We start from the raw sequence: 18,063 nt of genomic DNA, 5'->3' as shown, positions 1-18,063 counted from the left end.
TGGCGAGCTGCTCGAATGGCTCGAGCAGACACCCAAAATTAATTATCTGAAGACTTATAAATCTTATAGATACTCGTGCGGATGGTTGGTCCGGGGCATTGCCCGTTTTGGTGAAGACGAAAATTTACCTAATATATTACGCCGCCAAATATTTAGAGACACCTCAAATTGAATTGCGTTGGCAAAGTCAAATGATCGCGGTACTTGTGCATTTGGGATCAATAAGTAGAGGTCAATTCCGTCATGCATGCTTATTTGCATACGCCGTGCAAATTTGAAATGCATTTGGAAAGTTTATTGTTATAAATTAATGATTAGAACTGAAAGAACACCTTTGATTCTTGGAAACTTTGTAGCGTCCCATTAAATGTTTCGAATTCATTTTCGAAATCAGAAGAGACAAAACGAAAAGAAACCGACAGAAACACAAACAAGATGGCCGGATACAAATACAAAAAGCCAAGTTTGGTAACTCATTGTTTTCGGTTTAGGCCTTTTTGGCATATTTGCATAATTTTTCATGTGGGGGGATGGCAGCAAGTTAACGAATATGGTCAAAAACCATGTAGGCCCTTTAGACTATTGGTCTACGTAGGCGAATCTTGGCACGCGGTTGGTGACAAAAAAAAAAAAAACGAAAACTCACTATAATGATCATTTTGATGATCTTTCACTTCGTTTCGTGCGACTATTGTTAATGCAAGGGTTTAATTAACTTTTCAAGTAACTCATTCCCCTCCCCCCTACCCCACATAATGAAATGTACTATTAAGACAATGAGCTTTGTTTTTGTCATTTAATGATGGAAACGGGCACCGCAAAATTCCATTTTCATTTTCCAAACACAGAAATGCGATAAACCGTTAATAACCTTGCCATAACGTTTATAGTTTATAGTTTTTTGTTTGTTTTTTTTTTTTTTGGGTGACGAAAATTTTGTAAAATTGACTTACTCGTAATTTGCGTAACATTGGCAAACGGAAACTGAAAGCGGGAAAGAGAAACCCATAACTAGCACATAGCTAAAGCTGAAGCTGGAGCTGCACAGATGGATATGACGATGTCTATGGCGATGGCGATGGCGATGGAGTTGATGCGGAGCACCGGGTTGCCAGCCATGGCTAATTGGACGGCCAAATGGCCGATTCGATCGTGTCATCGATAAACATAAACAAAAGGCAAACAAACGTCGCTCCGATCGGGAGACCCGACCCCACATCAGTCCCAACAACTCAAACTGGTATTTCTTTAGCTTTTTCTTCTGTTGGTTTTTGGTTGATTTTTTTCCTTTCTTTCATTTTTTTTCAATATTTTTGGTATATCTATGCAATTATGAATGTTGATTTTGAAAGGGCGTTTTGTAATTTGTGTGTGAGACAGAGAGATTGTCTTTCTTAATGACGGGTATATGCATTCTTACGAGAAGTTTGAAAACCAGAGAAGTTGTTCTGACTTTTACTTCATTTTGATCATAATGTCCCTAAGCAGGGAAGCCAATTTCTTGGAAATTAGTAAGAAATTTGCACTCGGCATATATAATTTTTCACAAACATTTAGAATAGCTTAAGTTTTAGTTTAATTCCATTATTATTTCTAAAAGAAAATTCTTAGCTATGCTTTCAAATTCTATCAAGACTAACTACTCAACTATTAATTGATTATTTCATTGAATTGAAATAGTTTTTTGAATATAAAATTATATTATGTTCATGTTTAATTGCCACTATGGGAGCAAGGGTATAAAATCTTCGGACTTGAGTGGACATAATCGATTGTTCCTCCCTCTGTCTTTGCTTCGCATTTCTAAGATGCTGGCGCCGGATGCGCCATGTTCGTACACAGATATGTCCACATTATGTACGACTTTTATAGTAGATATATATCATTACTTCATGTGATTTATTTGTTGTGCTATTTGATTGTGTGATGGGCCTACCGCCATTGAAATTGATTTCTTTTTCATATCGTTTGATGTATTTAATCAAAGCCGTTTCGTGGTTCCATTTTCATTGTCTCTTTTGCAATGCTGTTAAGAAACTCGTTTCGGTCAGTCAAGAAAACGAAAATAAAAAGCAAATCGACAAAAAATAAAAAAGTAAAAACATACAACCAAAATTTAGTTCAAACTGCGGATGACTTGCATGAATGCTTTGAATATAGTAAATAAGATATCGGCGAAATGGGAAAACCAAAACGGGAAACCAACAGATTGAAGACGATAAAGAAGTTTAAACACACTCTGTTTGGTTAACAAAAGCTAAATTAAATTAATTTCAAATTGTTTACCAATATTTCAATCCAATCGATCTGCGATGAATCCATTTCTATCTTCTTAAGACATTTACAATGCTCCTCAAACACTCTTTTGGTAAGAGTATTTAAAAATATGAATATGTTTAAACAATTTGCTGTTTTTTTTTTCCTGTTGTTGTCAAGGTATATACGCATTATATGGATATTTACACGGGTGCCCATAAGACAGCGACTGGTTTTCAACACCACAAATGATCGAAAGCATTTTTGAAGCCTCTGTGTTTCACGTGCTGCCTCATTGTATGTCTCTCTGCTCCATCTGCAAAAGTTGCCGAGTAATTTGCAAATCATTTTTCCATAATTGCGAAAAGAAAAAAAATTACAGCGAAAACCCTTGATGTGTGTAAAGTAAATGGTATCCCACACATATTCACACACACACACACACACACAGGCAGTTGGCTTGTTAAAAAAATGAAAAATAATAATGGAATTGCCATAACAATTTTGACATTTGTCCCCCTTTAGCGGCTAATGCAAGCCAGAGTATCTTTTGCGCAAGATCCAGGCAGGTTTTCCTCAGTTTTTTTTTTTTGTTTTGTTTTCGTTTGTCAAGTCTCTCTTGTCTTTTGATAATGGCATTTTTGTAAATTGCTCTGCCATTTCCGGCATGCAGATAATGCCCGGTTGGTTTAGCTTTAATTTAGGTCGCATATTTCGATCAAATCTTATGGCATAGACCTTATAAATTGTTGTCTTTAATAAATATTTTCTATTAACTTTAATGCTAGATATTTCTTATGCCAAATATGGGTGATTGTTTCACAAACTCGTCGAGTTTGTTTTGGAATAGTTCAGAAGTTACTGGAGTGCCCGGCGTCCAGAGTGGATCTCTCACCACATATTCAACCCAAATTTTTGCATACAACTGCTGCAGCAATTCTTTTACATTAATTGCAGCCGTGTCAGTGTTTAGCACAAATCTATAAAGACAATAGACATATATGAACATAGTTTGGCAGAAAGATTGCATTCATGTCACTCACTTTAATCCAGAGGGCGTTTCTAGATAGTGTAGGGCATAGCGATTGGTTTTATAATAGAGAAACCCTTCCCGTGGATCATGGGGCGATATCTTGCTTACGAAGGATTTGATGGAGAACAGCATGCCATAGGTAAGTTTTGCTTCCTAAAACAGAATAGAATTCAGTCTTAAAAAAAGTATCATAAGAATCCCTCAGAATCTCAGCAGTCCATTATGAAAATAATTATCAGCTATTATATGCGATTTATTACTTATATTACCTCTTCCCGGGTTATACCCGATTTCTTTGTCCGATTCCATTCCACGTAATACATCAGCGTGCCGAATTTGTCGAATATATACATATTAAATATGGTCATTTTGCTAGACTTTCCAAAACATCTGCATTTGTTTATATTTTCAACAACAATAACACCGTGAGTTATCGATACTCAATATGAAAATCGATTACCCATGTAGATAACTATTTACATGTGGTAATTTACATGATATCGTTACAGTAGACGCTTTTTTAAAATTTATGAAAATCCCCTTTCATTTATTTACCACTAATTTGGAAAAGTTACAATTTGTTTTGGTCTTGTTGTCCATTACACGAATAATTTTAGTATTCTTTAGATGGATTTTCATCATTTGCTTCACTGTTTTCCTCTATTGATGCCATTAGAATTTGATTCTGGGAGCTTTGCTTATTCTGCTATTTTTTTTAAAAACTGAGTAATTTCCATTTCCAGAATGTTGTATCTTTTCTGGTAATCCACTGCTTCATTGCTGTACTGTTTCCATTAAATTCCATTCGATTCAATTTCGTAACTATTTAAAGTCTCTGGTTTAAGTATCAAACTGATGCAATTATTTAGCTCCACAATAAAAGGATATTGGTTCTCTCGGTTTTTATTAGAATCGCTTAGGCTTTATTAGTATTAAAATTATATTCTATTACTGTTTAGAGGTTGTCAAAATATGAAAACTTACTTGAATTTCATAGTCTCTTTATCAATTGGCTTCATTTTATTGATTGGAATTTCTGCGACTTGATTTATGTCTATTGGGAGTGTTGTTGCCCGATTGGATCGCTTAAAATTGAATTATATATTAATGTTTTATTAGTTATAAATATAGATGTCTTACGAGTTCTCTGATTTCTCTGGTTTTGATTGTCCCTCTCCGATTGACTGCGATTGCTTGATGTGGAGTATTGAGCAGAATTTGCAAACTGATTTCCAGAGCCAGGGGTAGTAGATCGATATGAAGGTGTTGATGGTCCTGCTGCAGTGGTGTATGGTTTCCTCTCGTGGCCTCGATAATTTTCATTTTGCTCACTTTTATACTGCCTCCTACCGCTGGAGGGACGATCTTTGGTACTACGTCGACTTTTTGTGGGTCTAGCATCATCATTAATACTGGAACCCCTAGTTCGACGGGCTCTATTATCATCTTGATACACGGGAGGCTGTCTTGTGCTTCGACTAGATCTATAATCAGAGTATCCACTCTCATTATAGGATTGATTATTGGATTGACGATTATATTGCCTGTCTTGATAGCGATTTCCACCTCTAGCTTCTCTTGCCAAGGCTTGGTTGGACATTGAACCTAAATGGCCAAGTGGAGTGTTTGCACCAGACATTTCTGTTCCCCGGCTGCCAATTGCTTGGGGAGCTATAACATGTAGCATCCTGTTGTCACTGTAACGTGGCGAGGATTGACCACTCGAAAAGTTAGTGTAGGTGGCAATGTCCCTTAATCTCTTTTGATTACCTGAGCGGAAAAAGAACTTAAGCCATTTCGTTTTCAATACGTATTCATATGACTACCAACCACCGTAAACCTCCTGATCCGAATTGTTGGTCGATGTATTGATGAAGGGTGGTAAACGTGCTGAAGATTGAGCGTCCCGAACACTTCGTGCATAGTAGTAGTCATTCGTTACAGTATTAACGGAACGCCTTTGGCTCAATTCCGGAAAATATGTGTCCCACTAAGCAACAGCAGATTGTCGCATGAATTACTTTAATTAAAGAAATTCATTGTAAGCTTACCATGTAGAATATGCCAAAGGCTATTGCAACGGCTAAGAGTAGCACTCCAGTGAATTTGGTAAACTGCATCAGCAGAAAAAAACAAAGACCCAAAATGACTTCAACATGATGGACACCGATAAAGTCTAGGATCTGTCGCACATCTGTAATCCGCATCGATTGCATAATTCCGACAGCAGTGTTGACTCCATCGCAACTCCTTTGGAATATATCCACCATCTTGTCTTGATGTCTGTCGGATTCCCACAATCTCATACGTATTTAGGCGACAAAGATGGAATTGATTGCGGCACTGAATGAAGACATATTTTTTCAAAAACCGTGCAAAAAAAAAAAATTGATATTTTTAAAAAGACGTTTTTGTAACCCCCTTTTTTATTTTTTGATTTTTAAATAAATATTTATTTGTCATTCTGACAAATTAATAAACTATAATATAATATATATAAAGTCACAATTAGTCTTTATAGCACATTAAAAGTAAAGGGAATCTTCTAATTACCATTCTTCTTTTGAATTTTTAACTTTTTACACGTGTAGACTAGAATAGGTGATAAAATACGGGAAGTTATCGATAGTTTTTCATTTTCGATTACTCAATAAAGAGATAACTGATAAGAATAACAATAACCAGCTTTACTGAAAATCAACATTTCATAGAAATCTCAATGATAAGAAGGACAATGGCGGAGTTTGATGTTAAAGCCGGCTTGCAGCTTGCCCTTAAGCGTATTGACGAAGTCCTTGCGAATCGGCCAAAGGTAAGTTGGTTTTTGGAGCTTACCTCTTTGAGCATGTAGTTACATCTGATTTCGAATATTCCTCTAGGAAATTCAAACACCTAAGCCCATCTTGGTGGCGGTAAGCAAGACAAAACCTCCCGAAGCAATTATTGAAGCCTATGAGGCTGGTCAACGTGATTTTGGCGAAAACTATGTCCAGGAGCTGGTAGAGAAGAGTCAACATCCGGATATTCGAAGTAAATGTCCAGAGATAAGGTGGCATTTTATTGGCCACCTTCAAAACAACAAAATTAACAAGGTGCTTTGAAAGGCATCAAGATTAGAAAGACATTTAACTGATTCTTATATTGTTATTTAGGTTTTATCGCTGCCAAATCTGCACATGATCCAGACAGTAGATAGTGAGAAATTGGCAACAAGATTAGATGCAGCCTGGGCCAAGCTGGAGCCAAAGCCAGAGCAGCCTCTGCGTGTTCTCATTCAGATTAATACCAGCCAAGAGGATGGTGGGTCCTCAAATACGAATCCCTTCAAATTGTTATAATTCTATCTACTTGCAGTTAAAAGTGGCATTGAGATTTCTAAGGCGCCATCACTGTATCAGTACATCAAGTCAAATCTTAAGAACCTTCAGCTGATGGGCATAATGACCATTGGAGCCTATGGTTTTGATTACAGTAATGGACCCAATCCGGACTTTGTATCGCTAATAAATGTCCAACGATCTATATGCGAAGCTAACAATTTGAATCCCGAATCCGTTCTGGTCTCCATGGGCATGTCGAATGATTATGACAAAGCGGTATGTCTCAATGCGAAAAGATTACTCAGATTTTGGTCATACTCTTTCTCTCTCTCTATATATCACTTTTTTCTCTGCTTAGATTGAGATGGGCAGCACGATTGTACGCATTGGTACATCTATTTTTGGACATCGTGCCGCAAAGAACTAAAGGAAACGGAATGCTGTGCAAATGAAGAGAGAATGAACAAGAGTGGGAGATGTTTTCTGTATTTATTTTATCTAGCACAATGCTTGTATATACATACATACATATAGCTTTAAAGATTCATACAGTTGTTTCTCAATGACGTTCATGCCGCCAATGCTGGTGGAATCAACAGATGAAATGCTTCCAAGTTCGTGTATATACCAGGTGGAAATATATATATATATATATATCTATATACATACACCACATATCGGTCTGTTCTATATTATGTTGTAAAAACAGAAAAATGGAAAATGAGTTGGCTTTTATAATTAGATTAGATTCGTAGATAAACAAATGTTGCGTTTAGATTGTTTATGCCAATATACTACATTAAGATGGTTACATATACAAATTCCTGTTTCTATATATATATAGATAAATGTTCAAAAATTATACATAATTATTGATATATGCATATGACCTAACTTTTCAATGGCTACCTTGGAAAATTCAATTCAAATGCCGTCGTATACATTATTTTGTGTTCCTTTTTGTTTGTTTTTTCTTTTTTGCATTACTCTGAACTATTTTTAAAAAATTCTGCATACAATTAATGTACAACTTGTAGTTGTGGGAATAATTTTTCTGTATTTTTGTTATTGTTTTTGTTTTTCAAATTTGGCCGATTGCCAAAATGTCGCCTGGTTATTTGCCAAATTCTAAAACGCTTTGAAAACTTTTCGCTAAAAATCATTTTCGATAAAGCATGAATAGAACTTATTCAGTTGAATTCAATTTCTATTATGTCTGATCGATAAATTATGAATGCATTTTAGCAATTGGAAATGCAATTTATTTGTTCGATGACAAGTGTTTTTCATGAATGAAGAAATGTCAAAAAATTAATAAATAAAATATACTTATGTATAATGCTTTAATTTGAAATAGACATAAATATAACTGCAGAAATGGCATGTAATATCCTAATTATTTATTATGAATTTATTCTTATTTATGAATATATTATTAAAAAACCTTGTAGATGCAGATTTTTAGAGGTCTTTAAAATCTTGCCCGATGATTTCATCATTTAAAGTAAATTTTAAAGTGCACAAGCTTCTTATAATGGGGATAAACGAATGTTTAGTTCAATTGTTAAACTAAATTTACTCTATTTCAAATACATAATGCTCTTGAGTTCGATTCATGACATCTTTTTCATTATCACCGACGATGCAATACTGAAAAATACTTCCAACGGGAAGAATGGAGAGTATTTTGGCTTAACGATTAATTTTGTCTTAAGTATCTCACAATATTAGGCAAATTTTAGATAGATAATGAATAAAATTTAATCAAATTCAGAGCAACTCAGTTAAAGGTTTTAGTTTCAGATTATGGCATCGTTCAATTTGTTTATGTTAAAGGACTTTTAATCCAAATACAATTTACAACTCTAAAAACTTTGAAATCTAATTTATGCAGTTACTCCAATATTGTTTTCTCAGATTATTGATAAAACTTGGTGATTCTCGATCACCTTTCGTGCTGCCTATGATTAAAAATCTTATAAAATAGTAAGAATTATTGACCTCAAGCTGGCTAAAAACCAGGTTTGATTAACTTCAAAAAGGTCGCAATCTAGACAAACATTAACATTTTAAGTAAAAGAGAAAATTCAAAATATTTTATCACATCGCATATGAAAGGTGATAATATTCGTTAATTGCTAATTAGATATTTCTACAGATTTAGTAACTATTTTTGATTTGGAAATAACTTGCTTAAAGAATGCATTTTTTATGATATTGGGTAAAACAAATGATTTAATTCTAATTTATATTAAAATGAAGAGGAATGTGTTAAACATTTTATACGAGCATTTTAACGCATTCAAGAGAATGATAAATTCAAGTTTTTCATATTTAAGATAAATATTTTAAATATATAAATATTTTAAGAAAAATCCTTTATCATCAATGGCAAATCGAACGATTTTACACGATTATCATGTATTTATGTATGTAGTCCTTATTATCCAGTAGAAAATCATTTATATTTAAAGGTTAAGGAAACTTTTTTTTTAATGTTATGGCTTCATTTTAAAAATCTAGGCCCCTGATGCCTTTTTTTATTAAAAAAAAAATTATTATTTGAATTGATTGTTTAATGCATCATAAAGTTCATTTAACTTTTGTTTTATTTTTTTAAATATCCAAGTAAATCCGAAAATTTCCTCTCATTCTTTGTTATGCAATATCGTTTATAAATAAAGCTGTTTATTCCACATTCGTGGGTGAAATAAAGCTGGCCAAATATCAGATTCGTTGGATATTTATGCTATAGAATCTCTGTATATAGATTTGGAATTCTCTGCCGCTCTTCATATTGCACAACAACATGAGCAAGATTTTTGAAACTAAAAGAATAGAAAGAAAAAAATAAGCCGAAACGTTCGTAAAGGCAACAATCCAACAAAATATAGTTGAGTGAGTATATAGACAAGGCCCACAGATATATGTATGTACATGTATGCATATGTACATACATACTTATATCAAGGGAAATGTAGGTGATTTTAGAGCAAGAGGACACCTTTACTCAAGAGCAAAGATGAATAAAGCAAAACAAAAAGAACAAACAAGCAAAATCTGAACATTAGTTGGAAATGTATCTACAATAAACTAGAGGGAGATAGAGAGAGTGAGAGAAAGGAGACGCGAACGAAATTCATTTCACTAAAATAAATTTTGAAATATCCAACTATATAGGCAACGCAGTCAGCCTACAACACACAGAAAATTTCTCTGACGTTAAAATTAGATCGTTGTATTTCGTATTTAGTGGGTCGTATGGCGGGAGGCGCGGTGGGGGCAGGGGTCATGAGTAAACAACCCGTCGCACCACCCAACGCCTGGGCGGACCCAGCCTTGCAGATACTAAAAAAGGCATCACGAATACACATATGCCATCCAATATATGTGGGGGATATAGATACAGACAGAATATAGCGAAAGCTAACAGCCGAATGCCTACCGAACGACCCGGCCGATCCCCATGGCGGCAAGAAGAAGCTCACCGTGAAAGATCTTAAAACATCATTGTCTTGGCGATAAAATCAGCCAGAGATTCAGTGTGCTCTGACCGCTCGACTCGTTTAGACAACACATCAAAGTTCAGCACCATGGTAAGGACAACGGAATACTCCTGCAACTGCAATCATATACATAGATATATAGACTAGCATATGGATATATGTGGAAAGGACTCGGATCTCATAAAAAAAAAAAAAAACGAAACGATAGTGTTCAGTGAAAATCAGAATATAGAACAATGACTAATCGAGAATCCTGTTTGAAATTCTCAATCAAAAGATGAAATATTATGTGAATTTTTGATAAAGTAATAACGAATAGAAGGAATTGAACGAAGTGACCCGTGTGTGAGTGCCATTGCGTACATGTATGCGTGTGTGTGTGTGTCTGAAAACTATTTTTAAAACTGAAGCAATTATGTGTTAAGAGCTTTTTCGGTTTTCGAAATTCTTTCTCGTATGGCACGCATAGACACACAAATTCTATAAATGGATCGATCGGTGGTACGCGTCAGTAATGTAATCCGATACGACGGATTACGTAATTCGGTCACAGGCAACGCAATATACATATAAATACGTAAATTCCTAACGGTTCTTTTCTCTGACTTCAACTTTAATGATCCTAATCGTGGATTGATAGTAAACGAATTGGCATTTAAACGAAACCCTCTTTTTCTTTTCCATATTCTCCACATTAACCACCATCCCATAGGCCGATGAGAAGAAGAAGGTTAAGAAGAAGAAGACCAAGGAAGAGGGTGGTACTTCCGAAACCGCTTCTGAGGCCGCATCTGAGGCAGCAACCCCAGCACCAGCTGCAACCCCTGCCCCAGCTGCTTCTGCTACTGGATCGAAGAGAGCGTCAGGCGGCTCTCGCGGATCCAGGAAGTCTAAGCGTGCCGGCTCTTCGGTGTTCTCTGTCTTCTCCCAGAAGCAGATTGCCGAATTCAAGGAAGTAAGTAGAGAATATAGAAACCCAAAGATAGAGCTTAGCCAGTTCCAAGCATGTCATATCCTTCACCTTCACCCACAACCACAATCCGTCATTCTTAAAAAAAATGCACAAGTCAACGACCAAAATCACCAACCCACTCTCTGTCTCTTTCTCTCTCTCTCTCTTTCCAAATCGTCGCGCGTACTTAATTCATTAATTAGGCTTTCCAACTAATGGATGCCGACAAGGACGGTATTATTGGCAAGAACGATTTGCGCGCTGCCTTCGACTCCGTCGGCAAAATCGCCAACGACAAGGAGTTGGATGCTATGTTGGGCGAGGCCTCTGGTCCAATTAACTTCACCCAATTGCTGACCTTGTTCGCCAACCGTATGGCCACGTCCGGTGCCAACGATGAAGACGAAGTTGTTATTGCTGCCTTCAAAACATTCGATAACGATGGTCTCATCGATGGTGATAAATTCCGCGAAATGCTCATGAACTTCGGTGACAAATTCACCATGAAGGAAGTCGATGATGCCTACGATCAGTTGGTTATTGATGACAAGAACCAAATCGATACCGCCGCCCTGATCGAAATGCTCACCGGCAAGGGTGACGAAGAGGAGGAGGAGGCCGCCTAAGCTACCAATCAGCAGCCCCGTATAAAAAACACATATCCTAACTTCTAACTCAGCATCCATATTACAAAACAACAACAACAATTACAAGAAACAAATTCAAACCAAAAAAACACATACAAATCTTTTTAAATCGTCGATAAAAAACATAAATAATAAACGTAATTAAAAGAAATGCTCGTTTTACATATGTAAATTTCAATATTTATATATATGTATATACCATACATATTATACTATATATCGTATAATCTCTTATTATTTTTTTTTGTTTTTTTTTTTTTTAAATTTTTGTTAACATCAACAAAACAATACTCTAAAACTTCTTCAACAAAAAACAACAACAACAACAAGAACAACATTTTTGGTAGCCCATTAACTACCACAAAATCATTTTTTTTAGGGATACTTACCAAAAAAAAGAAAAAGAACACATCAGGAAACACGTCAAATAGTCATCATGACATTATAGTTTTCTAGTTGATTTACTTTTAAATTTTACACGTAAAATTTATTTATTTACTTTTAAAAATCCATATGAAAAAAAAGAAAAGAAAAATCAACAAAAAACTTTAAAAAAATCAAAAAAGTTCATATGTTTATTTTGAATCGCTGATGATCAATAATGAATGACGATGATGATGATGAACCACAAGCAAATTTTTATATATATATCGAGATGTCGATCGGTCTAGGAGGCTAGGCCGCATCTGAAGGTCAGTGGGTTAGCTTTAGGTTGGATTATTTAGGCCTAACGCCCACGCAACATATCAGTTTTTCTTTAGTTTTGTTCTAATGGTGTTATATATATATTCTCACATATATATATATATACATACAAACTTATATATATATATACAAAATATTTATATATTGTTTACAGAATTTCGTAGAGAGAGAGGCAAATAAATAAATAAATAAAATTTCCTTTTAAGCACATTTATCTGAGAGCCAAAAAAAAAAAACAAATAATAATAATAACAATACAATTCAAAAACACAAATATTTAATCATCATATATACATATATTTTATCTATCTATCAATCTATTTGATCTATCTTAACTATGAATCGTTCGTTAAACAATTATTTCAAATATATATTTTTGCAAAGTTATCGAGAGTTAGGCTAAAGGAAAGAAGAAAACAAAAAAACAATATCAAACTATTAACAAATAACAAAGAAACCAAACAAACATTAAGTTCATTCACTCAAATTGTTTTTATGCGAATTTACGAAAAACCAAACCCAAAAAAAAAGAAACAAACAAACACATTTTAAACAAACTTTCTGCTTATATGAACAACAACAAAAACAACTATTAAATATATGTTTCGAACAATGGTGTCGAGAATTGATTATTAAAATGCGAAAAAGTTGAGTAAGCGTTTTAATACAACATTAAATATATATATATTCATGCATCGATCTGCTCTATGGCCAACTAACTGAGATGAGATCTTAAAAATTGTGGAATAATGCATATAGAGGGTAAAGGAGGTGGCATATGTGGTAAATTTGGCCAAAATTGCTAACTACACTTTATACTAACTATGTACCACAAAGGAATTACACACTCAACACACACACACGAACTCACTCACACACACAACACACATACACACACTTTCAATTCAAATTCAAAGTTGTTAAAATGCAAAATCTTTACTTCAGTATGAATTAAGTTATATATGGCAAGAAGAAAACAAAAAGAACCGATCAGAAAACACATGAAACTGTTTTTATATAACACTTTAATAATGATGATGATGATGAAATGACGATGACTTGAAATAAAGCATACACACAGTCGTCTTGAAAAGAAAAACAAGAGCTGATTTTGGTTATATGGTCTATATCTCTGTGGGTGGTAGAAGAAGGTTGAGTTGAGGAGCCCCCTTTAAATGTATCTACGTCTATGTTTTACACTAGGCCGGAAACCAGTTGGTAGTAGCAAAACAAAAGAGCCGCTAAAGCAAGTTATCAAAGCGAATGGGCCAAACAAAGCCATAGCCAAACTCACCATACTACGGCCTGGCGGAGAGAGACAACCTTCAGTCGGACCAGTTTTCAGTTGGGGCTTGACTTGGGCCTACGAGTGCGCACGCAGGCGCAGTAAAATGTGAAAGTGTGCAACGCTTACAAATTGGTCTTGTAAATACTTGTATATACCTACTTTTTGGTTGGTTAAGAAATTGTTTCTTGAAAATGGGAAAAACCAGGGTTCTTGGTTCACATTCGACCAAGCTGCTATGCGTCATCATCATCATGATGTATGGCATTGCATCATCTTTGAATGGAGGTAAGTTTTTACTGTTTTCATCATTTTTACACAAGGAAATCCTACTTGGCATCAATTTGGTCTTTGTATGCAAATTAAATGTGAGAAGCAGCAGAAAATGCAATTTTCCTTTCATGGGAAAGCGAAAGTGATCTTTTTTGTTGCTCTTGCTGTCTCTGACTATTCACCACATTCCTCTCTAATTTCACTTGGCTCTCTGTCAGCTGATGCTCAGCATCTGATTGCCTACATCTCTCAGCATGGACTGCATGGTGAGCTGACGTTTCGTCAAATGAACTCAACCACGGTCGAGATCAAGGCAAATCTGGAGGCCACTTTACAATATCCCGATCAGGTATGGAGCTGGTCCGTACGTCGTTTTCCAGTCGATTATACCAACATAGATCCCGATGAACGATGTGATCTAGAGCGTTTGGGTGGTCAGGTGGTTAGCTTCGATGACGATTTGGAGTACTTGGTATTGCCGGGTAATGAGACAGCCACTTGGCAACGTAATATGCAGTTAATTGGTGATCAAGGCATTTGGGGCAAGTCACTGCTGCTTACCGAGATTAGTTCCAATGCTCGAATTTGTGCCACCATTACGACTATTCAGAGTTCCGTGGAACATATGGCCGAGGCACGTTTCAATTCCCCTGTGGCGGGCTCCGTTTACTTTCGTTGGCTTGCTCCGGCAGATGGCGTCAGCGGAGATACACTAATCTACTCCGATCTGTATCATATCAGGGAACAGCCTGCGGGCAGTCAGGACAGTCGTCCCCTTACGCAACATCATTGGAAGATATTTGTCACAGATATTTTCAAGCACGATCATCATCGGACCGAGGATAATTGCAATTTCCTGCAGCTGGTATTCGATCCTCAGGGAAGTGGTCCGGGTCAGGGCATAGGCGATTTGGATGCTCGCCTGGGACGCATTGGCGTGGCCACGAATGCTTTGCGTTCACCTCAGCGCAATGTCTTTCGAGATGCTCAATTGGCTTTGCTACCTTCGGACTTGACCATTCCACACCGAACTCTTTATTTGGTGCTCTATGATAATCATCATCCAGATACTTACATGGCATGCACCAAAATAAGACACGTTCAGACTTTGACTTACAAGTGAGTAAACCATATTTACATTCCACAAAGATTCATTTACTTTAACCCTACGCAGAACGTTCTTGAACTCTGACGGAGTCAAGGGTGAAGTTACCTTTACACAACGCTCGAAATTCGATCCCACATTCCTTAACTTTACACTGGGAGCACCGCTGTCCCAGCACGTGAGTCGCAAGTTTGCCGAAGATGTGGCCCATTTTCGTATTCACAGTTTGCCGCCAGTGCCCCAACATTTGGGTAAGGCCGAATATTGCCAGTCAACGGGCGATATGCATAATCCTAGGAATCTGCAAGAGCATATACCTCCGCCTGGCTATGGCACACAAGAGCAATATGCTATTGGCGATCTCACTGGCAAACTGCAGGGACGCAACAAACACTATTGGCATCAGTATGTCCTTCCTGGCACCAGTTCCGAGTTAAGTGGCCTCTATTGGGATTTGTATTTACCATTGCAAGGACGCCATAGCATTGCCCAGCGTAGTCTGGTGATCTATACATACAATCGAACTGATGTCGAGAATATAACTCAAAGCATTTGGGGTTGTTCCACCATAAATCAATATCAGAAGAACGGCGTGTACCAGCAGGCAATGTTTACGGCGCAGGTAAGGTGACGTTAAGATCTTCTTTTGGCAAATATTTTACTTCCTTTTTCGTTCCATCAGGTTCTTTTCCGTTATCCCGTGGTTGGACGCGTCATTCTCCGCCAAGCCGAGGAACAACCCTGGCAAGATACAACTGTTGTCTTCGAATATCTAATACAAGCGGATGGTTCCACTCAGAACAGCACTCACGATCATCGTTGGGCTATTCATAATAATGCGCCCGGAAAAGACTTTTACGACTGGCAGCAACGCTGTCTGTCCGCCGGCAATGTCTACAATCCCTTCAAAGTGGACTGGGGCAATCGTAGTGTGGATGACTTTTGTCAATCCCACTTGCCTGCCATGTGTCGCATGGGTGCTCTGGACTCTCGTTTGGGTAGCCTCACCATAGCTGGAGGGAAGCGAGTAGCTCAACAACTAAGTCGTCGCATGTTTATAGATGGGAATCTGCCGCTTTCAGGCAGACATAGCATTCTTGGCAAGTCGCTGGTCATATACGATGACAATGGACCCAAGGCCAGGGGCGAGCGTTTGGCTTGCTCCAGCCTTATAGGTCACTATAGGCGCAAGGTGGTGGCCAAGGAGTGGTATGCCAATGGAGATGACCTATCGGTTAGTGGCAAACTGGAGATTGTTCAGCAATCGGAATACGATATAAGCAATGTGGAGGTGCAGCTGAAGGGACTACAGGAGAATGGAGGCTACCACATACACATGGTATCTACAGAAAGCCGAATTAATTTGGAATTATCTGAATCTAAGATTCTATTTTATTACAGACTCCTGTTGAGGCCAATTTGGCTTTTCCATGCGAGGCGACTACTCTGTATGGCCACTGGAATCCTTTTAATGTGAATCCCAAGTCCTCGCCACCTGCCAAACAGGGCACAACCGATCAGTATGAAATGGGAGATCTGAGTGGAAAATATGGTGGCCTCAATGAGCTAACCCAATACGAGGAGGCCTACAATGACACCAACTTGCCACTATTCGGCTACAATAGCATCATAGGGCGTTCCGTGGTGATACATAAACAAAAGAGGAATGCCCGCTGGGCCTGCAGCACTCTGGAGCGCGGTTATAGTCCCAGTGAGGCACGAGAACTGCGTGCCATTGCCTCATTTCATCATCCCACTGGCTATGCCTACGGTTATATCAAGATGACCCAACTGATCCACAACGATGGCTCTCAATCGGAGACAGTGATCGAGGTGAAGTTGCGACATCCGGGCAAAAATGATCGCAATTCGACAAGGAATCACAATTGGCAAATCTATGTGAATCCAGTTGGCGTAGATGCCGCCGTTAAGCCAACAATTACCCGTTGTGTGGCTGGAGGATATGTCTGGAATCCTTATTATACACAGCTTGCCGATCCGCTGAATGTAAGTAAATTTTAAACTGAAGAGCATTTATATTTATTGGTTCTTTCTTTCCAGCTTGATTTGTATGAACAAGAGTGTGGACCAGATAACCCACTGCGATGCTATGTTGGCGATGTGGGAGCACGCTTGGGAACCATAGATTTGGGTGGCGAACGTGTTGTTCTTACAGATTCCAATTTTCCGCTGGAATCTCCTGTGGGTGCCATTGGGAGATCGATTGTGATCTTTGGCCCCGAACATTCGCATGAACGTTTCGCCTGCGCCAATATAGAACCCGATCACAATGTCATTAAGTACATAAACCTACAGAAGCCACCACGTTTTGTAGTGTAATTTTAGCTAAACAATTTAATTTCGAAAAATATTGAATGCTCTACTTTTAGTGCCCAATTTCTGGATGAGTTGCGTTCGGTGATGGGCATACCAGAATGGATGCTGGATGTGGATGCCCGCAAAACCAAGGAATTGCATGGCGGTGCCTGCATACAAATGATTATACATTTCAAAGGACCCTTAGCCCATCGTCTGGAGTTGGATATGTCTCGTCTGATAGCAGCCGGTAGATTGGATGCTCCTAGTCTCTTTATACCCGGCTATGTGAATACCAAACGCAAATCAACAATTTCCTATCGCACTTGCGGTGTCCGGGATCCAAATGAAAAGCGTAAGCAAAGACATATAATGAAAACATTTTGATAATGATAATTATTATCTTTTATCTTGTTGCAGGCACCAAGTCCTCCTCTAAGGGAAGATTCTCAATCTCGTCTAGTGTAGCACAAACAGAGCCAAAGCTTTATGTATTAGCCATGATAGTCATCACTTTAGTCTTTAGAGAACTTTTGTAAATATATAAATATACTTTTCGAATTTAGATAACAGAATGTAGCAACAAGTGGCTCAAGTTTTTCTCGATAAACAACCCCCAAGATTGGGATTTCATTTCTGTCGCTCTGCGCATGCGTTTTATTCAC

The 18,063-nt window shown here is 37.4% G+C and overlaps 5 protein-coding genes across 5 annotated transcripts; 3 read left to right on the top strand and 2 right to left on the bottom strand.

Moving 5' to 3' along the window:
• Positions 1-2,974: 2,974 nt before the first annotated feature.
• Positions 2,975-3,720, bottom strand: LOC6650429 (trafficking protein particle complex subunit 1). Its single transcript, XM_002073406.4, has 3 exons — positions 3,559-3,720; positions 3,300-3,442; positions 2,975-3,236 (listed from the first exon to the last, which is right to left on the bottom strand). Exons 1-3 carry the CDS (start codon positions 3,655-3,657, stop codon positions 3,041-3,043), a joined length of 438 nt encoding a protein of 145 aa, XP_002073442.1. The 5' UTR covers positions 3,658-3,720; the 3' UTR covers positions 2,975-3,040.
• An 85-nt stretch (positions 3,721-3,805) lies between these two features.
• Positions 3,806-5,689, bottom strand: LOC6650428. Its single transcript, XM_023180388.2, has 5 exons — positions 5,341-5,689; positions 5,120-5,279; positions 4,430-5,059; positions 4,274-4,374; positions 3,806-4,210 (listed from the first exon to the last, which is right to left on the bottom strand). The coding sequence occupies exons 1-4, from the start codon at positions 5,593-5,595 to the stop codon at positions 4,310-4,312; spliced, it is 1,110 nt and encodes a 369-aa protein (XP_023036156.1). The 5' UTR covers positions 5,596-5,689; the 3' UTR covers positions 3,806-4,210; positions 4,274-4,309.
• A 236-nt stretch (positions 5,690-5,925) lies between these two features.
• On the top strand, positions 5,926-7,454 carry LOC6650427 (pyridoxal phosphate homeostasis protein). Its single transcript, XM_002073404.4, has 5 exons — positions 5,926-6,101; positions 6,169-6,381; positions 6,442-6,589; positions 6,644-6,885; positions 6,968-7,454. The coding sequence occupies exons 1-5, from the start codon at positions 6,009-6,011 to the stop codon at positions 7,034-7,036; spliced, it is 765 nt and encodes a 254-aa protein (XP_002073440.2). The 5' UTR covers positions 5,926-6,008; the 3' UTR covers positions 7,037-7,454.
• A 2,658-nt stretch (positions 7,455-10,112) lies between these two features.
• On the top strand, positions 10,113-11,865 carry LOC6650150 (myosin regulatory light chain 2; the record flags this gene model as incomplete). The annotated part of the gene is made up of 3 exons (XM_002073403.4): positions 10,113-10,205; positions 10,828-11,070; positions 11,271-11,865. Coding segments are annotated over 3 exons (759 nt in total), but the record flags the coding sequence as incomplete, so codon positions are not given.
• Positions 11,866-13,746: 1,881 nt separating this feature from the next.
• Positions 13,747-18,057, top strand: LOC6650149. Its single transcript, XM_047011040.1, has 8 exons — positions 13,747-13,992; positions 14,196-15,096; positions 15,152-15,704; positions 15,765-16,421; positions 16,484-17,089; positions 17,144-17,418; positions 17,473-17,753; positions 17,819-18,057. Exons 1-8 carry the CDS (start codon positions 13,899-13,901, stop codon positions 17,935-17,937), a joined length of 3,486 nt encoding a protein of 1,161 aa, XP_046866996.1. The 5' UTR covers positions 13,747-13,898; the 3' UTR covers positions 17,938-18,057.
• The last annotated feature ends 6 nt before the right edge of the window (positions 18,058-18,063 follow it).

This window comes from Drosophila willistoni, chromosome 3R, assembly GCF_018902025.1.
Source record: "Drosophila willistoni isolate 14030-0811.24 chromosome 3R, UCI_dwil_1.1, whole genome shotgun sequence".
In the NCBI taxonomy this organism is placed as follows: domain Eukaryota; kingdom Metazoa; phylum Arthropoda; class Insecta; order Diptera; family Drosophilidae; genus Drosophila; species Drosophila willistoni.
Note: the sequence above shows the minus strand (reverse complement) of the source record. Positions and strands in the feature narration are given on the sequence as shown.

Excerpts from the sequence above, each read along its gene's own strand:
- LOC6650429 (XM_002073406.4), bottom strand. The coding sequence starts at position 3,657 with ATGACCATATTTAATATGTATATATTCGACAAATTCGGCACGCTGATG. Across the intron at positions 3,443-3,558 it reads CGGGTATAACCCGGGAAGAG|GAAGCAAAACTTACCTATGG; the intron begins GTAATATAAGTA and ends ATTCTGTTTTAG. Across the intron at positions 3,237-3,299 it reads GAAACGCCCTCTGGATTAAA|ATTTGTGCTAAACACTGACA; the intron begins GTGAGTGACATG and ends TTGTCTTTATAG.
- LOC6650428 (XM_023180388.2), bottom strand. The coding sequence starts at position 5,595 with ATGAGATTGTGGGAATCCGACAGACATCAAGACAAGATGGTGGATATA. Across the intron at positions 5,280-5,340 it reads CCTTTGGCATATTCTACATG|TGGGACACATATTTTCCGGA; the intron begins GTAAGCTTACAA and ends GCTGTTGCTTAG. Across the intron at positions 4,375-4,429 it reads CCAGAGAAATCAGAGAACTC|CGATCCAATCGGGCAACAAC; the intron begins GTAAGACATCTA and ends TTCAATTTTAAG.
- LOC6650427 (XM_002073404.4), top strand. The coding sequence starts at position 6,009 with ATGATAAGAAGGACAATGGCGGAGTTTGATGTTAAAGCCGGCTTGCAG. Across the intron at positions 6,382-6,441 it reads AAAACAACAAAATTAACAAG|GTTTTATCGCTGCCAAATCT; the intron begins GTGCTTTGAAAG and ends ATTGTTATTTAG. Across the intron at positions 6,886-6,967 it reads CGAATGATTATGACAAAGCG|ATTGAGATGGGCAGCACGAT; the intron begins GTATGTCTCAAT and ends TTCTCTGCTTAG.
- LOC6650149 (XM_047011040.1), top strand. The coding sequence starts at position 13,899 with ATGGGAAAAACCAGGGTTCTTGGTTCACATTCGACCAAGCTGCTATGC. Across the intron at positions 13,993-14,195 it reads TGCATCATCTTTGAATGGAG|CTGATGCTCAGCATCTGATT; the intron begins GTAAGTTTTTAC and ends GCTCTCTGTCAG. Across the intron at positions 15,097-15,151 it reads GTTCAGACTTTGACTTACAA|AACGTTCTTGAACTCTGACG; the intron begins GTGAGTAAACCA and ends AACCCTACGCAG.